The 26,780-nt window shown below is 39.6% G+C and overlaps 1 protein-coding gene across 11 annotated transcripts in view; it reads left to right on the top strand.

The window, feature by feature from the left end:
* The window catches only part of Magi2 (membrane associated guanylate kinase, WW and PDZ domain containing 2), a 1,438,220-nt gene that overhangs the window by 1,104,051 nt on the left and 307,389 nt on the right, over positions 1-26,780 (top strand). For 7 of the 11 annotated variants that reach the window (XM_052720134.1, XM_052720125.1, XM_052720126.1 and 4 more), the window contains 3 exons: positions 7,656-7,777; positions 8,092-8,220; positions 9,727-9,909. In XM_052720134.1, coding sequence (XP_052576094.1) covers positions 7,656-7,777; positions 8,092-8,220; positions 9,727-9,909 — 434 coding nt within the window. The remainder of the gene's footprint in view (positions 1-7,655; positions 7,778-8,091; positions 8,221-9,726; positions 9,910-26,780) is intronic. The other 4 variants (XM_052720128.1, XM_052720127.1, XM_052720133.1 and 1 more) reach the window with 1 other exon arrangement.

Below are 26,780 nucleotides of genomic sequence, written 5' to 3'. Positions count from 1 at the left end.
AGGTTCAACAAACCTTTAATAATGACCACCTCCTGCACTCAGCAATAACATTTGGATGTTTTTGAGAGTGAGATGGTCTGGGGAGGAAACATTTTTAATACATGCCTTCTGCCTCTAATTTTTTTAATAGAAAATAGATTCTTCTCTCACCCATTACATCCTGATCACACTTTCCTCTCCCTCTGCTCCTCCCAGCTGCCCCCACCTCCACCTTACCTCTCTCCCAATCCACTCCCCCTCTGTCTCCCTTCAGAAAAATAGCAGGCCTCCAAAAAACTACAGCCAAACACAACAAAACAAAGTAGAGTAAGACAGTGGTCTCCAACCTTCCTGATGCTGAGACCTTTTACTACAGCTCCTCATGCTGTGGTGACCCCAACCATAGAATTATTTTGTTGCTACTTCCTAACTGTAATTTTGCTACTGGTATGAATCATAAATATCAGATATGCAAGACATCTGATTTACAACCCCCCAAAGGGGGTCACGACCCAAATGTTGAGAACCACTGCAATAAGACAAGGCCAAAGCCCTCACACCAAGGCTGGACAAGGCAACAGGAGGAACAACCCTAAGAGCAGGCAAAAGAGTGAAAGAGATACGTGCTCCCACTGTTAAGAGATACGTGCTCCCACTGTCAGGAGTCCCACAAAACACCAAACTGACAGCCACAGCATCTAAAGAGTGAAAGAGATACGTGCTCCCACTGTCAGGAGTCCCACAAAACACCAAACTGACAGCCACAACATCTAAAGAGTAAAAGAGATACGTGCTCCCACTGTCAGGAGTCCCACAAAACACCAAACTGACAGCCACAACATCTAAGCAGAGGACCTGGTGCAGACCCTTGTGGCACCACCTCCTGGCTAGGTTTGGGAGACTTCTAATTACTGCTTCTATTTTACTAGGGGTTATAGTTCTATTTAAATTGTTTATCTGATCTTAATTTAACTTTGGTAAGTGGTACCTATTGAGAAAATTATTCATTTCAGTTCTATTTTTTTTAATTGTATCCATATATCTTAAAGGTCCTAAAAGCTTCATGACATGATTGACATGTCACATGGCCATGTCTGCTAAGAGAAACACCAGGTTTTTTCAACTTTGTTTACTTAGTGAAAATAATAGCTTACTGATGAATCTCCCTGAAGCATAGAATACACTCTAATGAAATAACCTAATGTTATGTAGAGAAGTGAATTCATTCACATGAAAATATAGCTCAGTCTGGCTCGATAGACACAGCCATGATTTTAGTGCTTAGAAATGATTCTATCTCCCATGTGGACGACATAGTTCTAAAACAGCCCCCTTTATGAACAGGGAGAGAAGAAAGTAACATATGAATGACTGAAGGTTCCCATATACACTCATAAAACACACTCACATTCCCCAGGTACTGTAGGAAATAATGAGCAGACATTTATAGGAATAACATTATCACTTAAGTGTAGAATTGGGAAGAAATCATTCAAAAGGCAGTGTTCGGGCTGGAGAGATGGCTCAGTGATTAAGGGCACTGGTTGCTCTTCCAAAGGTCCTGAGTTCAATTCCCAGCAACCACATGGTGGCTCTCAACCACCTGTAATGAGATCTGGTGCCCTCTCCTGGCCTGCAGCCATACATGCAGACAGAACACTGTATACATAAGAAATAAATAAATTTAAAAAAAAAAAAAAGGCAGTGTTCAATTATTTTGGTAAAAAGTTCAAAGTAACATAGATTAATTTTTCTATTCATCCAAAGCTCATATTTTGACATAACATATTTGAAACATTAAGCTTCCATCTTATACTTTTAAATTTTAGCTTTTTAAAGCACTATAAGACAGAGTTTTCTTACATATCAGTTCTATTTCATAGATTGTTTTCCTGTTTTCAGACCACATCCCTGAATGATCATTGTCCCTGCCTGCAAACTCTAACATAGTGTCTAGCAAAGAGATTTTAAAAATCAATATTTGATGAATCTTACTAGCTGGCATTTTGAAAGTACTTATATCTGCAGTAGTTTGTTCATTTTTAACCTATTTAATATGCACAGCAATGCTAAAATTTCATATTGTTTCAATGCCAGATTTACATATGAAAAATTCTGAAGCACAAAAAGTATAAATGATGTCATATACCACAAATGTGACAGAGCTGGGAAGTGAATGTGAGCAGCCTGACTGCAAAGACCAAACTCTCTTTTTGTTGTTTTTTAGATTTATTTTATGTCTTTGTGTGTGTGTGTTGGAATGTGTATGCACACAACCTATGTGTAGATATCTGGGGAAGCAGAAGATGGTGTCAGATCCCCTGGAGCATGAGTTACAAATGGTTGTGAGCCACCCAATGTGGGTGCTAGAAACCTAACTGGGTCCTCTGTACAAGCAGCAAGTGCTCTTAACCAGTGACCCATCTCTCCAGCCCCAACAAAGCTTTTACTTATGATACTGTCATGCCTTCTTGGAAAAGGACTGACCCCTTGAAGGCCCTTCTGATGCTATTATTCTCCTTTAGCTTTCAAAGCATTAAGTAATATTTATCCGTTTTGAAATAGTTTTTATTCTTTTTATCTAAACCTAATGGCCATGAAAACACCACAAGTCTCCTTGGGGCTTACATAAAAATGAATAATGTGTAGACAAAGAGGTGCAGTGTCTGTGTTTGCTACCAGTAGAGTGGCATCTTGGTACTCACGTGGAAAGAAGTAATGTCACAGAATTAGGGGACTCAAAAGAGGAGTCACAGAAAGCCATGGGAATTCTAAGATTCCAGGAAATTCATAATTCCCAAGTGCATTCAGAGGTCCTCAAAGGGACACAATTGCAGAGAAGCTGCGAAGCAGAAGCCAGACGAGCCTCTGTGGGCTGCAGGAAGAATGAATGTCTCCTTAGAGCTCCCAGGTCTCATCCCTAATGTGGTGCTCAATCATGGGAGCATATGTCTATTATGACACAGAGCAGCTCTACTAATTAGAAACTCTTCTGAGATAAATATTTTACCACCAAAATGTGATGATTTCTTTCCCCCATAGCATTTACATGTCTGGAAAATTTCTCAGCCCTAAAGGATTTCATGGGTTTTTACCCAAATGAATGATAATTGTATCCCATAAACCAGCCCTACCTTTCACATCCAGTTCAATTGTCACAATATGTATGTGATGGAGGAGTGAAACTGGAAAACATAAGCATCTATCAGCTTTCATAGCATCTGACTCTGTCTAAGCGTTTACTCAACAGATCTTTTCTGGGCACTGGCTACCACATGCTTTGAGGAAGTTATCATTGCCACTACCTCAGCCGTAATGAAAGATTTTATGTGTCTACAAATGCCACTTGAAAGTCACTATTCCCTCTTCCATGTTGACTCAAAGATCCAGTTCTCAATTGTCCACTAAAGTAAAGATGATACAATTAATGCCTGTTGAAGTAAAAATGATTCTAGTAAGGATAAAATTAGGCATGTGTGATAAACAGTAACCAGGAAAACAGAAATAGAACAGGTAGGCTATGAAAATGTTGATGCTTCAGTTCATTTCGAAGATATATCTTGTTTTTTGTTTTGTGTTTTTTAAGTCTCTGGAATATATTTGAAAACAGTTAACATCCTCATCATATAGTTATCAAACAAATTATAGGGGTTTTTTGTTTGTTTGTTTGTTTTTACTCTTTTGGGGGCTTGCCACCCAGCTCCCAAACAAATACACCCAGATTTATCCTTAATTATGAATGCCTAGCCTTAGCTTGGCTTGTTCCTAGCCAGCTTTTCTAATTTAAATTATCCCATTTCTCTTTAACTATGTTTTGCCTCTGGGATTTTAACCTTATTTTATTCTATATGTGTTTCTTCCCTTCTTACTCTGAGGTTGGTCGTGTGGCTGAGTGGCTGGCCCCTGGCGTCCTCCTCTCCTCCTCCTTTTCTTGCTCCACCTCTTCTTTTTCTCTTCTCTTATTTATTCCCTCTGCCTGCCAGCACTGCCTATTCCTCTTTCCTGCCTAGCCATTAACCATTCAGCTCTTTATTAGACCGATCTGGTGTTTTAGACAAGGAAAGTAACACAGCTTCACAGAGTTAAACAAATGCAACGTAAAAGAATGTAACATATCTTTAACTAATATTCCACAACAATAGTTAAATGCCTTTTGGTGTGTTACATGTGCAGTATACAATGGTAAAGATCACAAAGGCCCTTACATAAGAGTTCACAATGTAGGAAAGGACAGAAGCGTGACAACCCATCACCAAAGCATCATAATGCAGTTGGTAGAACCATGAAACTCACTGTTGTAAAATTACCACTTAGGATCATATAATGCTGCTTCACAGAAACCTCTTCACCAAAGACTTGGAGAGAAATGCCCAGAAGACTTGATCACAGGAAGTCTTAAGGATATAATCCACGTCCTTCTGATCATGGGTTTATCTTAAATATTCTAAAGGGAGTAGCTGTGTCCTCTTTCGTTAAGGAAGCAGTTTGAAAGCTCAGAGCTGATTTACAATGCAGTTCTAGTAAACAAGTGGACCCTGTGCTGTCTGTCTTGTCTGTTTATCTCACACCTCGATTCAAATAATTTTACCATGATTTTATTTGCTTATTGTTCTTTAGAAATTCCTCAGATCTTTTCACTGAGGATGTAATAAAAGGATCTGTTTGAACTTAATTAAATGTCCCCAGAAAGAAGCATAATGCTAACTAGAAATGCCTCTGTGACAGGCTTAGGAAGGGGCTGTGGACATAGGGAAGGCACTATAATGCCACTGACAGCATCATCATTAATATTAGCTGCAATAAATAACTATTCCAAAAACACAAGACAGCACTTTATAGTTGTAAGGTTCTTCCCAACTGTCTACTCTTTACAAACATCTTTCTTATCCTCACAGCAGCTCCATGAAGTAGATGTTAATGTCCCCATTGTATAGATAATGATAGTATTGAATCAGCTTGCTTTTTTAATAACAAAATGTCTAAGACTTGCAAGAGAAAGTTGTTTTTTTTTTTGCCCCTGAGATTCAGAATCTGCCTTCTACAAACCTGTGACAACATGGTATATCACAATGAGAGAGGCAGAGGAAACCAGTTCTCCTCATGGCCAGGAATTAAGAGAGGGAAACCAACGTTCCCCACTTCCTTGTGAGGGCAAGCCCCAATGACCTAGAGCCTCTCATTCCCTACCTCTTAAAGGTTTCCACCACTCCCTAACAGCACCAAGCTGAGGACATCCAAGCTTTTGACGCAGAAGCCTTCGGGGGCATTTAAGGTTCAATCAGTAGGAAAGATACAGATGATTATAGAAAGTTTAGAAGTTGTCCCAAGATGCCACATTGATGGTTTGATCAAGCATCACACTGTGGATGTATTGAATGTCACTTGAAAAAAACAGCTCTGAAAGGGGTATTGCCATTAGACTTACCCCAAGTGTCAAAAGCAAAGGGCATCATGATAAAAGAGCCAAAGATAAAAAGCTACAACGTCCTGTAAAGACAACTTGAGAGATTTTGCTAACAAAGTTACCTGAGAATGGAAAGGAGAAAGAGCCTCCCACTCCAGCCTTCCTGATGCACAGTGACGCCATCTGAGTTTACAGAGTAAAGAGGTTGAAAAGCTGCATGCCTCCTTCATGCACAGAGCATTACTTCCAATAGAAAGGAATTTCTCCCAACAGTTGTTTTGATCCCCATAGAGTAGGGAGTAAGAATCATTAGGAAAGAACATTATTAGAACCATACTATTTTCTTTAAATAGAATGAGGCCATAGGAGCAAGATTCCAGGGTTTTTTAAGGTCCCCTACAAATGATGGTAATGACGGAAGTGACTAAAATATTGACAGGGTAGTTAAGGTGATGTGAATGATAATAATAGCTGCTGGAAATTATTCAGCATGTCAATGCTAAAAACTGATGTGCTAATATTAGCTGTTATATTTAATCTCAGCCACTCAAGTAGACAATATTGTGCCCATTTTAGAGAATAGTTAACCAAGACTCAGGTTTAACAAGTTTCCAAAGGTTACTCAGCTACTCAGAAGCTGGAATTTGACCACAGTTCTGATCAGTACTGAGAGTGTGTGGCAGAGAGCGTCCACCATGTTTCCCACAGGGAAATCATTAGGTGCAATGCAGTCATCATTCTCGCCAACTACCTTTCTGTCTCGCCAGATAGCTGATTTGTAACAGAAGAGTGGTTGAGATTTTATTTTATCTCCTCTCTCTTCTGATGTGTGGTTTTAGGGAGTATAATGAATGGAGCGTGTGTGTGTGTGTGTGTGTGTGTGTGTGTGTGAGAGAGAGAGAGAGAGAGAGAGAGAGAGAGAGAGAGAGAGAGAGAGAGAGAGGGAGGGAGGGAGGGAGGGAGGGAGAATGCATGCACAGGCATGTAACTAAATGTACTTGCCAATTTGAAATCACATATTGGAAAGAGACAGCATGTAGATAAGAGACCCACTGCAGAAACAGACGTGATGATTAGACCCTGGAATTTCACCATCCTGGGCATGTGGTCTACTAGAACACGTCCGTTGACCTGTCTGTGTCCCTATGTCAGCATCTGTGTAACTGCATGTGGTTAGCTGTCAGCCCTCTTCCAGCCCTTCTCACCTTCGTGCTTTCAGAGCATTCAAGAAACAGAGATCACTGCGCATGCCAGCCCTCTCCTGGGGCGTCTATGTCCTGGAGATGAGGTGGCATGGCCACCACTAGTAGGCAAGGCTGCAGCCAGCTCTCTGATCCTCAAACAGCCTGGTATACAGGAATGCATGTTTTCCTGGTACCTAAGTCCTGGGCTTAGCCGGGCTACAGTTTCTTCACTCGGGCTACAGTTTCTTCACTCCAGGTCTGTCTATTAGTTTGCCATCTCAGCATGCAGGGGATTTCAGGAGTAAACATCCACACGGGCATCCTGTCACTTTTATGAGAATTTTCCTCCTGAATCCTGGTCTTTCAATCCAGGTCTAACTGCTCTTAGTGTGCTCTGTGGGTTAGTGAGATGCCTCAGCAGGAAAAGGCACTTGCCTGCAAATCTTACAACCTGTGTGTGATCCCCAGGACCTTACAATGGAAGGAGGGAACAACCCCCACCACGTCTGCAAGTTGTTCTCTTGTCATGCACATGTGCACTCTTCTACACACACACACACACACACACACACACACACACACACGCATGCACGCACGCACGCGCACACATACACACACACGCACACACACGCACACGTGCGTGAGTTACTCTTAGTTTCTGCTATGTGTCCGTGAATTCACCTCTTCTTTATCCTGTTGCTACTGAGACTCCATAAAGCTTAGATGACACACTTTTTTGGAGCTATTCAGTTTCTTTCATGTGTTGACCATTTATTTTAATGCATCAAACTCTTCTCATATGAATACAACAGGCCAGAAAGCACACACCGTCTGCTTCCTTTGGCTATCCCATGCATATGGTAAATATAACAACATTTGATAAGAGTCATTGAATTCTCTGAAATATCACAGAATTGTATATTGTGCACAGGCCAGTCCCCTCAGAAGCCTGATGCATGCTGGGTAAGACATTTGACTGTAATCAGAGAAGGTGTCCCTTAATCACTCACTCTCCATAGGACCATGCATATGTTCTCCTAAATGACTTTATCCCACTGTTACTCTAATTTGAAATTTTCTTTTTTCAGCCACATAAATAGAAGAACACAGTTTGAAAACCCTGTCCTGGAAGCAAAAAGGAAGCTACAACAGCATAACATGCCCCACACAGAACTTGGAACAAAGCCCCTGCAGGCCCCAGGTTTCCGAGGTATGGTATCTGGCATTATGCAGGGATGCAAGGGAAACGTTGTCCCAGAGACGGTTTGCTCTTCCAGACAGATATGCCGGTAGGAGGGCATGCCTGAGAAAAATACCTGGTTCGACTTCTCTAGACTCTCCCAGTAGCTCCATCATTATTTTTAAACTAATGCATTTAGCTACCACAAACTATGCTGAGGCCACTGGGCAGTGCCTTATAGGACCTGTACGTTGCCAGGTGGGACATTGATAGTGGGACAATAAACTGCAAAGAGTCTCCAAAAAATCAAGCATGGGAGTGAGGCTTGTTTTCCTTTGTGACAGTAGGCCACTCATCGGCGACATTACCTAGGCCCAAATCCATCTTCCCCCGTACTGACCCGGAGAGGTCCCGCAGTGTGAATGACTTGTCTCACTATCTGCTGGACCACAGAGGGACGCCCTGGCCACTCGGTATGTCTCAGGGCTGCTTGTGGACCTGACTACTGCTGGGAGCCACCTAGTGGGATGAGTGACTGCACACTTTCCCCTCTTCTGCGCTTCTACTAAATCAAAAAAAGAATGAACACAAGAGAGGCTTTGGTGTCCAGAGCCAACATTTGCCTGGAAGTGAGGTTCACGTCACATGAGCACTCTGCCATGAATGTAAAGGTCTCATATGGAGCTAAGCTCCACCTGTAAGCCCTGCTTTGATGAACATAGCAGAGAAAATTCTATGTGGGGGTTCTATAAATTGCATTTTAAAGTTTAATAAAGATAATATGCAGAAGGTAAATGGACTGATAAATTAAAACTCCATCATAATGACTTATTGTTCATCCTATGAAGCAAAAAAAAAAAATGTAACAATAGAGTATCATGCAAAGTATGTAGCTGATTTCCCACTTACAGTTTGGCTACTGTGCATATCAGATCATACCACCTTCAAAAAGGATATGAGATGCTTATCCACAAAGCTGAGGGTGGTAGTACATGTAATCTTAGCACATGGGAGACTGAGGCAGGAGGACCAAGAGTCCAAGGCCAACTGGATTACAGAGCAAGACCTGTCCTAACAAAGTAATTAGAATAAAATATTTAAAGCCTCGTGGTCTACCAACTGAGCTAGCCAAGCCAAGTAAAATACTTCACAGATGAAATTTAAGAAATAATTAATTCTACTTCTTCATATGACGATAATTTTAAAGCAGTAAATGTGCTTGAAACCATATTTATTAGAACTCATAGTTGGAAAAGTCCATCATACAACAAATGAGTGGCCAAACTTGGGTTCAAATACTATTTAGATTATTTGGGCATATGATTTGAATATGTCAACAAATTACAAAATGTGTCACCTTTACATTCATAACCATCTAGAAATGTTGGCTTGCTGTTTGCTCACTGGGCAGTGGAGATGTATCTGATTGAATTTATAACATCTCACAGCATAGATGTATAAACAAAAATTAACTCAGTCCCACATCCAGGTATGCTCTCTAAGCAGTTTTGACCTTTAAGTATACACCCAAAGTGTGCTGCTTCTCTACTGGTGTGATCTGCACCTGTTTAATGTCCTTAAACCAGTCTATTTGATTTTCTACCCCATGCAATCAAGGTTCTGTGCAGGAGCAGCTACTCACACACCCCTCCTCCCTGAGAACTCTCATGACTGGAGAGTTATAAGTCAGTTGTTATTTGAAGCTTTCTTGCCAGTTGGCATTGCCCTTTTTAACCTCAAGGGCTGATTTCAAGAAAGCACATACTGATAAGTCGCTCTACAACCATACAGCCTTTCATGATTCCCTGGATGCTTGGGACGGCTCTGTATTTGTAGGATGCTCTAATTGTCTGGCTCTTCTCACCAAGTGGCCACAAGCTTGCATCTACCATGTCAGTCTCCCACATTAGCGGTTGGTGCTGTCTGGTAACTTGTCTCAAAAATGTCTTTTCCGTTTTGACTTGTATTGGCCAACATAGAAAAGCCGCTCTTCACCCGGGATGCATCCCAGTTGAAGGGAACGTTCCTCAGCACCACCCTCAAGAAGAGCAACATGGGCTTTGGATTCACCATCATTGGTGGAGATGAGCCGGATGAGTTTCTCCAGGTGAAAAGTGTGATCCCGGATGGGCCTGCCGCACAGGATGGAAAAATGGAGACCGGTAAGCTCCCTGGAGCCAAGAATTGGCACAGTAGTGACTCCTCTGTAAACAGAACGTGGAGATTCCTCCGTGGTTTTAATTCCAAAGTCAAATGTCACTTTGATTTAGAAAAATGACAAGTCATATATGTTCCCTACTTTAGATTTTTGAGCTGAAATCACTTGTAAACAACATGGAGAGTCGATTTCTGCCTCACTTCTCAGACTGCCCCCTCTGTTGGTTGGTCCAACAGATTCGTGAAACTACCCTCTTCTGAGTTATTTCACACTCCTTGGGAATGAGATCAACATCTCACACTTTGCTAACTTATATTCAGTCACTGATATTTTTAAGCCTGTACTAATCCTTCAATATTCATATGCTAAATTGCTCAGGTTAGATATTTAAGTGTGCATACACATCTCATAGAGAAAAAATTTTAATAACATTACTTTTTATATGTACCTATACAATTTTTTAATATATGGGTTTTCCTAGTCATTATCACTTAATTTTCATATATAAGTACTTGGGTGTCTATCTAAATAATATCTGAAATTGATTTCACATGGAAATAAAGACCCAGATTGTTAAGTACAGAAAAAAACAAAATATGCAAAGTCCCCAGAGTAGAAAAAAAAAGTAATGAAGTAGGTCTAATTTAAGTCTGATTTGTGATTCTCTTACCTAACCCATGACTTTGAATGAGTTCCATAATTTACAAATAGTCATTTCCTGCTGTGAGAAAAAAATAAAGAAATTAAATTTGATCATCTGTTTATAAAATGCTTAATCATTTTTATGGTCTTATTTTTAAATCCCTTTAGATAGTATTAAAAGTATTGTAATTATACCTGCAAAGAAATATAGTCTATCACCATTTTTGCATTTTTTTTCACATTGATTCAATTAACGATCTCAGTTTTCTGAGTGGATCCTGTGAGATGCACAAGTTAGAGAACTATGTTAGACAAGTTCTATCACTGCTATGATTATATATTTATAAATTGAATTGTTTCCATGAGTCCAAAAGGTATTTATATGTGGAGAGAAAACATAAAATCAAAGTCTTCATTTGAAATTGCTTATTTTTTTTTTTTTTTTTGGTTTTTCAAGACAGGGTTTCTCTGTGTAGCTTTGCGCCTTTCCTGGGACTCACTTGGTAGCCCAGGCTGGCCTCGAACTCACAGAGATCCGCCTGGCCTCTGCCTCCCGAGTGCTGGGATTAAAGGCGTGTGCCACCCACCGCCCGGCTGAAATTGCTTATTTTTAAAGTGCCCAAAGCTTTAGAATTATTTGTTAGTTTCTTTATACCTGTCATTTTCCAAGATTCCTATGTGAGTACATATTTCAGTAGCACTCACTAGCAGGGAATAATGTGTACAATGCACATTGGGGTCTCCGTGAAGATGTTAGACCCTTCACACTATGCTCAAACTGTCAAAACTTGGGGTGTGGGCCCTAGTAGGTTAACCCACACTGCAGTGGATGGCCATATATACAGAAGCACATGGACAGCCCAAATTGGACTTGATGGTTTTCTTTTTAAAGTTGGAAAGGTAAATGGGGCATTTCTGGGAGGAATCATCAGAGAAGGGTGATATGGTGAAATACACTGTGTGTGAATTTAAAAAATCTTTGAACTTCAAAACTCATCACATTTTGAAAACACAATTGTTTTAAAAATCGTGTGTACATAATTTTCTACAAGAGTTAGTGTCCAGCACCATAGCTTATCTAGAGAGTTAGAAGGCATCCGCACTTCCACACTGCCCTCCAAAAACCATAACCACTATAACTCAGTGAAAAATGCTCTTACAGTCTGCAGTTAGGACAAAAGCAAGTTATGGGATTCATATTGCTTTAATAGAAAAAGGATCCCCAGGGCTCTTGAACTTCTGCAAAATACTTGATAGATCCACTTTTTCCAAGATAAAGAACCTAATTACTTTTCTATGATCTATCCCAGAATTCCTGTTTCCAAGTTAGAAAAGACTTCTGGAAAGTAGAAAACAAAATGCAGCATTTGTATAGCAAGTCTCTTCCTTCTCCTCCCTGTTTCTCTAGTTTGCCATACCCCATGGGCCAAGACTCATTCCACTGCAAAACCAAAGCTTTATCTAGAATTTAGCACATTTTGTTCATTAAAAACAAAACAAAACAAATCAGCTATGACTAGAGAAGAAAGAACCAGAGTCCTATGTCTGCTCAGAGTCTCCTATTTAGCCTGATCTACGTGCATTTAACAGACCCCTCCAGCCTCTCCGTTCTTGTCATTGCAATGCACCAGGGCTAGAAAGATGGGAATAACAGGACCTCATTTCCAGGTAGCTTACAGCTAGAAGGGACTTTGGACACACTGATAAACTACTAGAACACAGTGTGATGAGGCTACAATATCCTTAATGTTGAAACAAAATCAGGAGTGGGGGAAATAAATAACAAGAATTTTTAAAAAGGAATGTGCTGCATAATTTTATTAGAACTTTAGAGGGATGGTAATTTCCTTTATTAGAAAAGAATTTAGTTAAACAAAATATAATGCTTTTTAAATATTCAAAAATATATATTTACATCTAATTACAAGATAATTTTAACATATGTAAGTGTATTTCTATGAAATTGAACAGGTTGTGATAGAAAGAATTGCTCTTTAATTCAGCAAATATTTAGTGAAGGTCTGTGCATGCCAAACATTCTGCTAATTAATAAGGATGCAAAATAGAAAGACAAATGCTTCTATCCCTACAAAATTTGCAGTGTAAACAGAAATAATGAGTGATATGTTGGTGGATGTTTATATCAATGCAATAATAAAAATGCATACCTAAATAATTAAATGGTACAGAAGAAGAAGGTGTCAGCTTTGGAAAAAGAAGTTCTCCTAATGTTCTGAGAAATCCTCTCATGATGATGGTTTTAAAAGATGAATAGATGTTTGCTGGCTGGACGAGTGAGAAGAGCTGTTGGAAGGCACATATATGCAAAAAAGTATTGGGAAAGACTGAGAGGTCTGCAAGCCATCAGTGAATGTTAGTGAGTCTTCCTGGGTGTACATTTGTGATGAACTTTAGAGTCACAAGTGAGAAAGATTGACTACACTTACAAAGATTAACTTACACCAAAAAACTGTAGATAATCATATATCCTAAAGTTCTAAAAGATCATAGGATGTATATATCTTTACCTAAACTTCTCTGAAATAAATTTTCAACCACTTAAGCACAGAGCCTTATTCTGTGGCTAACATTGTTCAGATATGTATCTGTAAATCTAACAAACTGCTGGTAAATAACAGGTATTCACTTTGGTTTGTTTTATTCTGAGAAACCAAACCCAGGGCTTTGTATATGCTAGGCAGGTGCTATCTGCAGAGGCAGGTTTAAGTACTGGAAGGATGGATGGATGGATGGATGGATGGATGGATGGATGGATGGATAATGGTTAGATGATGTTATAAATGAAGAAATGCCATTTGAATTTTGAATACCTATTTTGTAATAGAGCCTAGGCAATGATGTTGAGTAAGGTAACTCACCACAAAAGCAAAATTAAACCCAGTTTTGATCTTCTACATGACATGGCATAAACAAGTATATTAGAGACCAAATTATTCTATTTTAAAAAAATATATATTAAACATTAAAAATAACAAAAACAAACATTATAGAGATTAGAGGAAAATCACTGATGTTTAAAATGAGTGGTCTTATTTGATATTGAAATAAACATGGCAATATTTTATTCAACATTTTTAGTTTTGGTTACATCTAGTTTAGGGAAATATGTCAGTAGCTTGTGTGGACACAAGAAAAACAACTGTATGAAAATGTTTCCCCAAGGTTCTGCACCAGAGCAAAAAGGGTGAGCAGGGAAATCTTTCTTAGTTGGCAATGACTTCTGGCAAGGAGTAGAGGACCGGCAAAAAGGAGGGTAGCACCCCTCTGGCTGCTTTTTGACAACTGAGCCTGTTCCCAGTGGTTCCATAATGTTCGAGAAGCTTTCTCAAAACACATTACTGTAATGCCCAAGAACCATGTAATATTGACTATTAAGTATTCTACACATTCTGGAAATCAGGTACCACAGACCCTGTTAATGTCCTTTAAAGTATTTTATTATCTTTGTGTCCTAAGAGAGCACTCTTTAAAGTATTCTAAAAATCAAATTTGATATAACCATAGCTCATAGAGGCCACAGAGTCTGAAAGGTATTTAGCTACCATCTCCTGTTGAAAAGCTTTCTCACTGCATGATGGTTTGTTGCCCCACCCCCAACCCCCAACCCCCAGCTAATGTTTGAATCAATTCTCTGTGGTTACCAGTATGTAGAGGGAAGAATGCTAGGCAACCCATGAGGTTCTCCTAGAGACCAGGGTAGAGTTATGAAGTCACAGTATTAGTTTTTTATTGACTCTCTTTACAGTATTTGTCTGTTTTATTAATAAGATCACAAACAAACACCCTGAAGGATGAGCGTGCTAGCATTCCTTAGTCCCTGGTCCTTCTTCATTTGAGTAGATCAGTTTTACAAGTTGTTACTTCAGTGTCTGTGGTTACAAAAGTAGGGGTACCCAACTAGTTTTGCCATCCTTTGGTAATGGGTGTGTGTGTGTGTTATGCACATATATATGTAGGTGCACATTTCAGAAGGTTGATATCAAAATGCCTTCCTCTGCAATGCTCCACCCCATCCCTTTTTTCTTTTAAGACAAGGTCTCTCACTGAACCTAGCTCTCACTAGTTCATCTAGACCAGCAGCCTACAAGCCCCAGGCATCCTCTTGTCTCACTTCCCAACACTGGGAAGGCCCACACTGCTATATTTGGCTCCTTATATGGGTTGGGAATCTGAATTCTAGTCTCATCCTTGGGCAGCAAGCAATCTAACCCACTGAACCATCTACACGATCTGTTTGGTAAGTCTTTTTAAATGAAGATTCTTATGCCCTCAGACCTGCTGCTTCCAGATCCCAAGAAATGCTATTTGGAATGTATATTTACATCCTTATAATTTTGTCAAAACAGTATGTTCACAAACTGAAAAATTAGCATGAAAATGTTTATAGTGAACAAAATATTTCTTTACCTACCCCTCCCATCCTCTGGGACTATATCCAAGATGCAGCAAATTAGTTCCAGGCATATTCAACCTTTTGATGCTGCAATACAACGTTATCATTTACAAAATTTGTATTTGAGAACTTGCAATTGAATTACTAAAAAAAAAATCTTAGGAGAAATTCTCAGGTTTTAAGTAGCTTTACAATTTTGTGTTGGGTTACCCTTGGCTGCATGGCTCATGAGGTGATCTCTGGGCATGCCTATCAGATGTTTCTCTCAGTAACTAATTTTACACAAAATTCTCTTAACAATTCAGACATGAATCATGTTTATGTCCATTGAGGAGAAAATGGTGCTTTGCTGTCTTATACCACATCTGGTACCACATGTTTTCCTTAGTATTTTTACTACTAGTTTTAGTAAAATTGTAAGATTTTTGCATTGTCATGTATTTCTGTGTTGGTTCATTGAGCTCAGTAGCATATCCTTGATATGGTTTCTGTCACACACCTTTGTAAAGTCTCACATTGCCGATAGGTGGTGGTGCATGCCTTTAATCCCAGCACTCAGGAGGCAGAGGCAGGTGCAAGTCTGTGAGTTCAAGGCTAGCCTGCTCTAGAGACAGAGTACCAGGACATCCAGGGGCTACACAGAGAAACCCTGTGTGTGTGTGTGGGGGGGGGGGGGGGGGGTCATATTGCCTTTTTCCTTTGTTACAATAGCTTTCTTTAAATTTTCTCACTTTTTAGAACTGAAGAGATGATTATCTGTGTTATAGTGTTTGTTGTAAGCATGGAACCTGAGTTTGGATGGCCAACACTCATACAGGCATGGCTTCGTGTGACTGTCACCCCAGACATTTTACAGGGGACAGAAGCAGACAGATCCCAAGACTTCACTGGCAAAGCAGCCTAACCAAAGAAGTTACCTTCAGTTCAGTGAGAGACCCTGTCTCCAGTCAGTAAGTCGGAGAGCAATAGAGGAAAACATACAATGTTCTGCCCTGGCCTTCTCATGCATATGCACTGGTAAATACACTTGCAAACTCATGTACGTTACACACACACACACACACACACACACACACACACACACCACACACCCAAACAATTCTAGAGGGTCCATTTGGATAGAAAGAAGCATGTTTTACTGTTCTCCCCACATAGACTAGTTCTGCAGCTGACACAACTTTCCATTATGCCCCTCCTTTGTGCAGTCCACTGTTTTCCTCAGTGCTAGCTCCTCATGTGTGGGCCATAGGTGTCATTTCCTTAGAGCACAGTTCTCATGTGTCTTATGAACCCAGTAGTCCATATTTAAAAGTGACTTCTGTTAGTTTTTTTTTTTTAAGTGACCATAGCTTTTTTGGTTTATTTCCAGGTCTTCTGTTCTATTTGGCTATTGGTCTGTTTTTATGGTAGCACCAGACTTCTTTACCGCTATAGTGCTGTAGTATAATTTGAAGTATTGTGAGACATCCAGTTGCATTCTTTCTCCTTAGAGTTGCTTTGTGGTTCCATATGAATTCTTGGGTTGTTTTTACTAGTTTTGTGAAGTATAATAACAGAATTCTGATGAATAAATTAAGTTCAGCAATATAGCACTTTCCACAGTATTAATTCTTCCAATTAAAAAGCATGGAAAGTCTTTCTATTGTCTAGTTAGTGTCTTTTTTGTTTCCTTTTTCAGTAACTTCAGATTTTCACTGTGTAGGTCTTTCATTCTTTATTAAGTTTATTCATGAGTACATTATTAGTTTTGTTTTGAGCTATTTTAATGAGATATTTTTTTCCTAATTTATTTATCTGTGAGTTTATTATTGGTATACATAAAGCTACTGAAAGTTATTTGGGACCTGTGTTTGAAGCTTACTTTGAAGACTGAGTTTCTATAGGATTATAAGACAGGAATGGAATATGGAATTATAGTCTAACTTCTGGTGTGTGTGTGTGTGTGTGTTCATGTGCTTGTCTGTATGCATATGGAAGCCAGGAGTCAACATCAGGCATCCTCTATTGCTTCTCCATCTTATGTTTTAAGACAGGGTCTCTCACTGAACCCAGACTTCACTATTTCAACAAGACTAGATATCCACCAAGCCCAAGGGATCCTCCTGTCTTCACTTCCCCAAAGTAGGAGTGTGGGCATGTGCTGCCACACTCTGCATCTTACATGGGTTCTGGAAGATCCAGATGCAAGTCCTCATGCTTTACCAATTAGTTTATCTCCACAGTTTCTCTAAGATTTTTCTTTGGTTTTCCTCTGAGACTCCCTCCTTCTCTGACTTGGGACATATGGTAGAGGTTCTGTATGCAGACGTACAGCAAAACGGACCTTCTGTAAATATTTACCATATGTTTTATACTCCCTAGTCTTTGGGGACTTCTGTGAACCAACTGAGACTCTAGTCCACATTATTCTACTCACCAAGAGAACATTAGAACAAACATTAGCTAACTCTTCTTAGGAGAATCAAATAGTAAATAACAACAATTCAACTTTGCCATTTAGAAAGTAACCCCAGAAAACACATTAACAAGTGGGTATGTTCATTTGTTCATTTCTATGCAGTGTTCCAATAAAACTTTATTTACAAGTATAGGCAACAGTGGGTTTTCCTTTTTTTTTCTTTTTTTTTTTTTTTTTTTGGTTTGTCGAGACAAGGTTTCTCTGTGTAGCTTTGCACCTTTCCTGGAACTCACTTGGTAGCCCAGGCTGGCCTCGAACTCACAGAGATCCGCCTGGCTCTGCCTCCCAAGTGCTGGGATTAAAGGCGTGCACCACCACCGCCTGGCCAACAGTGGGTTTTTCTAACACCTGCTCTATAAAGTATATTCTGGAGCTAGAATCTATCAGCTGCCACACTTTTGGCATTCTATACTCTAGAATTTGCTGGTTATCTTATCTTATAATTGCTTCTATTGGGTTCTCTTCATTGCGGTGGGTTGTTAATATTAAGATATTCTTCAAAGAGGGTGTAGTTATGCATTTCATCCTGTCATCTTGAGCTACAAGTCTTAGAATCTGAAATGCAATGCCCACTGGGTTCTGAGGACCAAGAAGACCCCTTTCTCACATATTGAACACTTTACAGCATCTCCAGCCTCTCCTCCCTGCTCTCCATGTATTTTATGTGCAGAATTGCTTTGGAGGAGTATTTATGAATAATTTGCCCCCAAAGACTAACTTTTGATGTCAAGTCTATGGGCATTTGCTCCATAGGAAAAAAGTAATCCTTATATTTATCTTTCATATTAGACATGTAAACAAGCTTCTTGAAGTCAGTCTCAGACACTGAATTGTGAGTTATTTCTCACTCTTTGGGAGTTTGAACACCATTTGAGAAAGCTCCATCCATAGCTGTATTATCTGAAATCTTAGTGACCCCATTTGCTTGGGGAGCAACAAGAGACCTTGCCTGCCCTGTAAGTGGTTACTTCCTATCTCTTTACTACTGTCCATTCAGTATTGGTATCATCCAACCAGTGACGACCCAATGACTTACCTCTACCCTCTCCAGTGTTCTTTAATTCTGTTGCTATAAATTATATCCTTTTAAACCATTTTATTTCCTTAGCAGTTAAATAAAATTCTATAGTCGTTGATTGGATATTTTTCAGTAAGGCGTGAGATGGCCTAAAAAGTATTTTAAAGTTTTATACAACTTATTTTCTCACCACCTCCCGATTAGCTTGCACTCAAAGCAGGCTCCTCTTGAGTTGTAGCCATCCACTCTGGTGGTCTTTTCCAATCATTCCCTTCTTCCTTTGTGCTGCCTGGCTGCCTGACAGGGATTGGATTGTGTCAGGCAGCGGTTGTCATCGCCCACCTCCATGTGTGTTCCTGTGCAGGTTGTGTAAAATGGTCAGGTGATGGTATCACTTTTTTCAGTTGACAGAAGCAAATGAATTGATCAACTTTTTCTATTCTTGTAAAGTACCTTGTAATTTTCTTGTTGCTGCATTACAGATTGTGTCGAACTCAGTGGTGTAAAGGAACAGTCCATTATTTGCCCATGGTTCTTCAAACCCTCCTGGAATCAGCTGGGTTCTTCCTTTCCTATCACTTCAGGACACACATAGATGTAGTCATGTGGAAGCCCCATTCCCCAACCCACGGACGGGTTACGCAAGGTGGCTTGTTCCCATGTTAATAACTCTGCTGGAACGATCACAATACCTGAGGTCTAGCCAGGCATCTCATTTCACGCGGTCTCAAGCAGAGGCTTGGTCATTTGATATGGTAGTTTAGCGTTCCCCAACAGACAGGGGAAAGCTGCCATGCCTCTTCAGACCTAGAGTGGCATAGCTTGGGTCTACTTTATTCTCTTGACCACAGAGTCACAAGTCAGCTCAGATTCAGGGGAACAAATAAGCTTCACTACTGATTGGAAAGGGTGCAAAAAGTAGAGTCATTTTTATATGCTCAGTCTCTTTCCAGCAATGAGTTGTAGCTGTTAAGACCCTCCTGAGAAAACTGCCTCTCGCATCCATGGGACCCATGCTTCCTCTCACAGTCGTCCTGGCACAGAAGTCATGATTCCATTTTCCCTTCTCCTTCTCTGTAGAGCTCATGACAGGCTATAAGCACTTGACTCACTCTCTTTTTAGCTTTATTTTTCTAATAAAAATAACGGATGTTGTAACAACTTGATACAGTTCTTTAATAACTTATTTGTGAATTTCAACATGAATAGTATATTTATATTATTTCCACCCCTCCCTCTCATCCCACCAGCTCCTCCCATGTCCCCCACTCTCAAATTTATGACCTCTTCTTCCTTATGGGTGTCAGTTTGTGTGTGTGTACGGGTGAGTGAAAGAAAAATAGAGAGGACATATACAGTGCAGCTCAGCCCACTGAGTACATTTAATGTTATTTACATGTGTGTGTGTGTGTGTGTGTGTGTGTGTGTGTGTGTGTGTGTGTATGTGTGTGTGTGTGTGAGAGAGAGAGAGAGAGAGAGAGAGAGAGAGAGAGAGAGAGAACTTATAAATATAGCACAGCACAGCCCAATGAGTACATTTAGTGTTGTTCACATGTATACGTGTTTAGGGATGACAACTTGGGATTAGATAACTTATCAGGGTCTCATTTCTAGAGAAGAATGATATATTCTCTCTCTCTCTCTCTCTCTCTCTCTCTCTCTCTCTCTCTCTCTCTCTCTCTCACACACACACACACACACACACACACACATCATTAACTACCTGTAACTCCTCATCAGGGTGGGGGGCAGCTTGAGATGTCTCACATTCATGCTGTTATGTTAACTGGTGTTACCATTCTTCAGGTCTTGTTCAGACTTAAACATATTGTTGATTTCATGGCTTCCCTGTCATATATAAAAGACATTATCTTGCAACAGATGCACTGGTCCTCTGGCTCTTCTTCTGTCATGTTTCCTGAGCCGTATGTTGAGCCATATGAGGTAATGTTGTAGATGTATCAACTGGGGGTGGGCACCTCACAGTCATTTTTACCACTATGAATTTCTGTGGTTTCCATCTGCTGAAGAAAAGAAGATTCTTTGATGAGAGGTGAAATCTGCTTATCTGTAATGCTAAGTATTTAGAGTCAAGTGATTAATTATATAGGATTGATAAAGTGGCAGTAGTAAGTTGTCCTCACCATGACCTCACCAGCCACAAGTTGACTGGGTTTGCAGTTCTAGGCATGGATTCCCCACTATTAAAGGAGCTTCAAGTCCAATTAGGCAGCTGATGGTTGCTCCCCAGATATATATTCTATAGTCCCGGGGCGTCTTGCCATGCTTGTCATTATTGTGTAGCATGTTTTACAGACGGAGAGGACTCTTTTTTTTCCTCCCCTGGCAGCTTGCATAACACCTTCAGATACTGTGAGAATTAGACCTCAGGGAGGAGGCTTTCAGGCAAGTCCCAGCTCAATTCTTCCATTCCTGTGTTTGAAGCATATGGTATCTTTAGCAATTGGGTCTTACCTTCAGGTTCTGAGAGGCAACCAGAGGCAACGATAACAGCCTATATTATTTGCGAGTATCTTAGACTTCCCTGACCAACAGCTCAAAGGGAGGTTCCCATGTTTGGTACTGAGGTTTTTGTTAGTTCAAGGCTCTCAGGAGAATGTATTTTTTTAAAATAGTCTTTTATTCTAGAAAAATGCTCAATCTCAAGTCTATGCTAGATTCATTTCTTCTTAAAAAAAAAATGAAATCAAATGCTTTGCAGCTGGTGTTAGATCCAAAAGAAACTCCAATTACCCAATCTCCAAAAGCCAGTCCATATATCCAGATATGAGCTCAACCTGGACTATAGCAGGATTTCTGGCAGTTAGATAAAAACCAACATTCCTCAGGAACTTGTGAAGCTAGTTCCCATCTGCCAAAAGGAGTCATTTCCCTTACCTCTGACAGATAGGACAGATGGCTATTTGTGGCTCCCATCACCATATCAAAGCCCATGCTGGCCTCCAGACTCCCCCAGTATCACAAGTACCTGTTAAACATTTCAAAGTCCATGATAGTATCTTAGCCTTTCACACATCCTCCTCTACCCTAAACTTCCTCCAGCTCATTGGCTTCTCTCACATCCCAGCTACTCATCTGTCTTATAGCCCAGCTATTCTCATTGTACTCTATCTATGTATCTATGTATCTACCTACCTACCTATCATCTAGCTAGCTATCATCTCTCTCTATCTATCATCATCTATCATCTATCTATCTATCATCTATCTATCTATCATCTATCTATCTATCTATCTATCTCTCTATCTATCTATCTATCTATCATCTATCTTATCTTTCTATCTATCTATCTATCTATCTATCTATCTATCTACCTATCTATCTATCTATCTATCTACCTATCTATCTATCTATCTATCTATCTATCTATCTATCTATCTACCTCTGGCTGTCCTCTTACTCTTTCTTACTCCCACTCACTCTCTCTTATTCTCTCACACTTTATCTATCTATGCTCTATTCTCTATCTCTTGCTATCTTGCTGTTTCTACTATTCTTTCCCACTCTCTTACTTCCTTAGCCCTGGCCATGTCCAGTCTGCTGGCCATGTTTAGTCTACTTCTTTCTCTTGCTGTTTTGCTCTCTCTCTCTCTCTCTCTCTCTCTCTCTCTCTCTCTCTCTCTCTCTCCCTCTCTCTCTCTCTCCAATAAAGACCTTGACCACATCATGGAGTGGTCATTTCAGCAGTTTCTCTACTGTGCCCCATCACATACAACTGGAATGATGGCTCAGCTGTTAAGACTATGCACTGTTCTTACAGAGCCCTTGAGTTTTGTTAGCAGCACTCACATTGGCTCACAAACACCTGTAACTCCATCTCCAGAGGATCCTACCCCTCTGATCTCCATGGGCACCCACACTCACATGTACTTGTCCCCCGACACATACATAACTAAAAAATAAATAATCTTTAAAAATAAATTATGAGACCTCATGTGATGTAATATCTTTTTGCAGTTTTAGACAGTTTTGGTCTCTATAAGCACCTGAAGAGGGTATTGAATTTTCAGCCTGCTGGCCAATAACAGCATCTCCAGAGGAGAAGATAAAGAAGCTGTGCTTGTTTAGCCTGCTGATATATTTATTTTTGATCTCTCTAAATGTTCTGAGCTTTTAAAACCCTCTTTCATTTTGTCCACATACCTAATATGTCCACTGTAGTGATATCCTTCAGATCAATAGCAAGACACTTGATGCTTAGACAAGAGTCACACTGAATGCTTTCTGTCCATTCTGCTCCTCTGGGAATAATAAATAAGTGATACAGATGTCACGACTGACAAAGCACTTGATCTCAGCTACAACCTGACCCACTTGAGAGGATGTTTTTAAAAACAATGTACCAATTCCTAAATCATGCTATGCCTCCTCAATAACTCATCTAGTTTTAAACAGGGTCCCTGTCATCCAAATGCTATTGTGGTACCTGGGTTTTTAGCTTATTTATATATTTTCCTTTTCACCTTGTACTGTTTCTTTGTGCCCTCTCAATTTGAAAGCTGGATAAAAGCTGACTTTGGAGGAGACAATACACACCATATCCTGGTTCTCACATACTGGCACCAGGAATTTTATTGTCATTTTAGTACAGATATTGTCTCTCTCTCTCTCTCTCTCTCTGAATATATATATATATATATATATATATATATATATATATATATATATATATATATAATACACATTATATATTTTCAAATATATATACATTATATATTTTATGTATGTATATATATTATATATTCTCAAATATATAATATATATACATTATATATATATATATATATATATTTGAAAAATCCCACAGTGATTAAGGTATGATATTCATGATAATTTTACCTAAGTTCAGGAAAATTGATGCACTGAAATGTATTCTTTTCACTATTAATTTTAACTTATTCTACACAAACCTTTCTATTAATTTGTTACTGGTTTTTTCTTGCTCCCCCACCAGGAGCTAAGACAGAAAATAAGTGTGGCAGCAATTCAGCCCAGGAGCACAGCTCAGAATGGTGCTCAGCATTATAATCCCATTATTATAATAGAGTATCCTGACTGAGTATAGAATTGGCAATTAAAAAAATCTGAAACCTATGTCTTGCATTTAATAAAAAGAGCCTGGAGAATTCAGAGTTAACATTATCTTTCAATATTTATTTCTTGGAGAAGGTGGTTGGCTGTCGTGTGTTAGTGAAAGATATTCAAGTTAAGGTAGACAAGCTTAAAGTGATCTTATTATCCTAATGCATTTTTTCCCATTCAGTTTCTTTAGGTCTGGGGTTCAAAATCAACAATTCTTTGTTTATAAGTAAACTAAAGTGATGCAAATTGAGGTAAGATTACTAAATGTGTTTTACAGACAATGTGAAATTCATTCAAGTCTTACTGCCCTTCTCCTAGACTGGTGGAGTTGAGCCTTTCATGCACTGGGAGATTAAATGCTCCTTATAGAAGAGGCTTATATTCCCTCCCCTGAACTAGAAGCTCTTGTTTCATCTTCCACCCTCCTTATAATTATGAGAGCCCTGAGGCATGGACAGTGTCTTACTTGAGAATTAAATCTTCAAAGATTAGTTCACCAACTGGGCAGTGGTGGTACATGCCTTTAATCCCAGCACTCAGAGGCAGAGTCAGGAAGATCTCTATGAGTTCAAGGCCAGCCTGGTCTACAGAGTGAGATCCAGGACAAGCACCAAAACTACACAGAGAAACCCTGTCTTGAAAAAAAAAAACAAAAAAACAACAAAAAAAAAGATTAGTTCACCAAACAAGTATATATGACCAAATTCAACTTGTTGGTTGAACAAATGATAGCATCTATTTGTGCAGAACTGATCTTCTAAGATAGACAATGGAAGTATAAGCTTTACTATAATAATCATATGTAGCTGGAATTATCTTGTGTCCCGGCCTGCCGGCAGTCAGGGCAAATCTCTCCCTCTAGTATCCCCCAAGTGAACACACAGAGACTTATATTATTTACATACTGTATGGCCTAATGGCTCAGGCTTCTTGCTAGCTGTTTTTATATCTTAAATTAACCCATTTCTTTTTTTTTTAAGATTTATTTATTTATTTATTTATTTATTATGTATACAGAAGAGGGCGCCAGATCTCATTACAGATGCTTGTGAGCCACTATGTGGGTGCTGGGAATTGAACTCAGGACCTCTGGAAGAGCAGTTGGTGCTCTTAACTTCTGAGCCATCTCTCCAGCCCAAATTAACCCATTTCTATTAATCTGTAAGTTGCCACGTGGCTTGTGGCTCACCAGTATCTTAACATGTTGCTTCTCATCACAGCGGCTGGCAGCAACTCTCTGCCTCAGCCTTCCACTTCCCAGAATTCTCCTCCCTTTGTCCTACCTATACTTCCTGCCTGGCTACTGGCCAATCAGCGTTTTATTTATCAGTCAGTCATCCACAGCAATCATACATTAGCATTTGTGGACCCTTTAAAGTACTATTGTGTAAGTTTTTCCTATCCTAGTTTACCTAAACATCTCAACAGATGAGTTATCAATAGACAGTACCTGGAAAGGATGTGGGATATGAAAATGACAGCTATTAGTAAAAAGACTATCTTTCAAAAAACTGAGCAAATTTGAAATTCTGGGATTGACTGATCTGTGAACATTTTATGTTCAACCTTTAAATCCTAGAAGAAAAATAGTTCTACTCCGTAAGTGCTTGCTTCCCCAAATTGTTTTACATTTAAAGACAGCATCAGTGAGCTTTAAACTATGGTAGCAAACTTGATGAAATTTGTTCTCCTGGCTAGATAATAGTGAAATAGGGACATGCTACCTCTCTTTTATGTGTGTACTCCTGGCCATTGTGCTGGCTGCCAATTATGTAAAATCATAGGATTCTAATCTTCATTTCCATACATAATTGAGAAAAGTCAAAACCTACTTGTCTCTTGTTTATGTTCCCTTAGTTCTGATATGAAAACCCACTCCAAACATGAAAGAAATCATCTTGAGTCATAACAAATTTTAAAAAAAATTGAAGGATAGTTGGAAAATGCATAAGGCAAGGTAATTAATTCTGTGAAGAGGGATAATCCTCCCTGCATTAAATACTTGCATAGGATGTTGGCACATACCCTTACAGATAGGCACATGGGTCTCAGTGAATAGTTTAATTCTAACAAACAGGCACACAGATACAATGCCATACAGAGATATGATCTGTGTAGTGAGAAAAGGGAAGAATCGTATTTTCCTTCTTTTTAGCTTAGTCTTAGGTCTTAGTTCATAATTCTAAATCTCTTAGCATTCTCAATGAGAAGACATTGCCAAAGTCAATAGGAGATAAATTAACACGTGGACCTTTGTTTCTAAGTGTGATTCTGCTGGTTTTTCCAAGCTGCCAGTGAAATTAAAGATAAAGTAGCTGGAGTCTACAAAGTGCCGCAGCTGCAGAGACATTATCCCCACATCAGAGTAATCAATGTGCCTCTTGTATGCTCCAGCTGAGGAGCCGTACGAGGGACAAGAGCACACAACAAATCTAAGTGTCATCGTCTAATTTGACACTTTGTCAGAAAATTCGACTTGGTGAAGGTGCATTTTGCTTTAGTCAGTGAGAAGTACTTGTAGCAGAGAGGAAGGAGTTCTACCATGTGTGAGTCATTGCCAAAGGAAAGGTGAGGTCAGCTCCAGAGGCTGAGATGAATGACCCAACCCTTCCTCTGCATCATCATCTGGGGGGTCCTCTCTTCACAAGTCTACCCTTCTTGCTTCATCATGTGACTAGAGAAGAAAAAGAATTCTGGGAGCATTTTCCCCTGCATCCTCATGAGAGAATGAACATATTCAGCATGAAAAAAAAAAAGGTTTTGATTGTCACATCTCTAATGGAATATGAAATATCCAAATTTAAGTAGGATGTTGAATAAACTATGCAACAGGTTTGCATTTTTTGAGAGGAGTTGCTCATGGACTTGTATAAGACTATGAAGCTGGGTAATTGGGACTTAAAGGCTCTGACATGTCAAAACAGTGAGGATGTGTCTGTTTGCATGTGTGTGTCTGTGTATTTGTGTGTCCGTGTGTGTGTCTGTGTCTGTGTAAGTGTGGTCTGTGTGTGTATGTTTGTGTGTGTGTCCGTGTGTGTGTCCATGTGTGTGTCTGTGTGTATCTGTGTACTTGTGTGCCTGTGTCTCTGTGTGTGTCCATGTGTGTGTCTGTGTCTGTATGTCTGTGTGAATGTGTCTGTATGTGTTTCTATGTGTGTGTGTCTGTATATGAGTGTCTGTGTGTCTGTGGGGGTTATCTGTGTATATGTGTGTCTGTGTGTGTCTATCTGTGTGTCTCTG

Source organism: Peromyscus californicus, unplaced genomic scaffold, assembly GCF_007827085.1.
Source record: "Peromyscus californicus insignis strain IS unplaced genomic scaffold, ASM782708v3 Scaffold_6__1_contigs__length_162567912, whole genome shotgun sequence".
NCBI classification, from domain to species: Eukaryota; Metazoa; Chordata; class Mammalia; order Rodentia; family Cricetidae; genus Peromyscus; species Peromyscus californicus.
The sequence above is the reverse complement of the archived record's forward strand: the minus strand, read 5'-3'. Positions and strand labels throughout refer to the sequence as shown.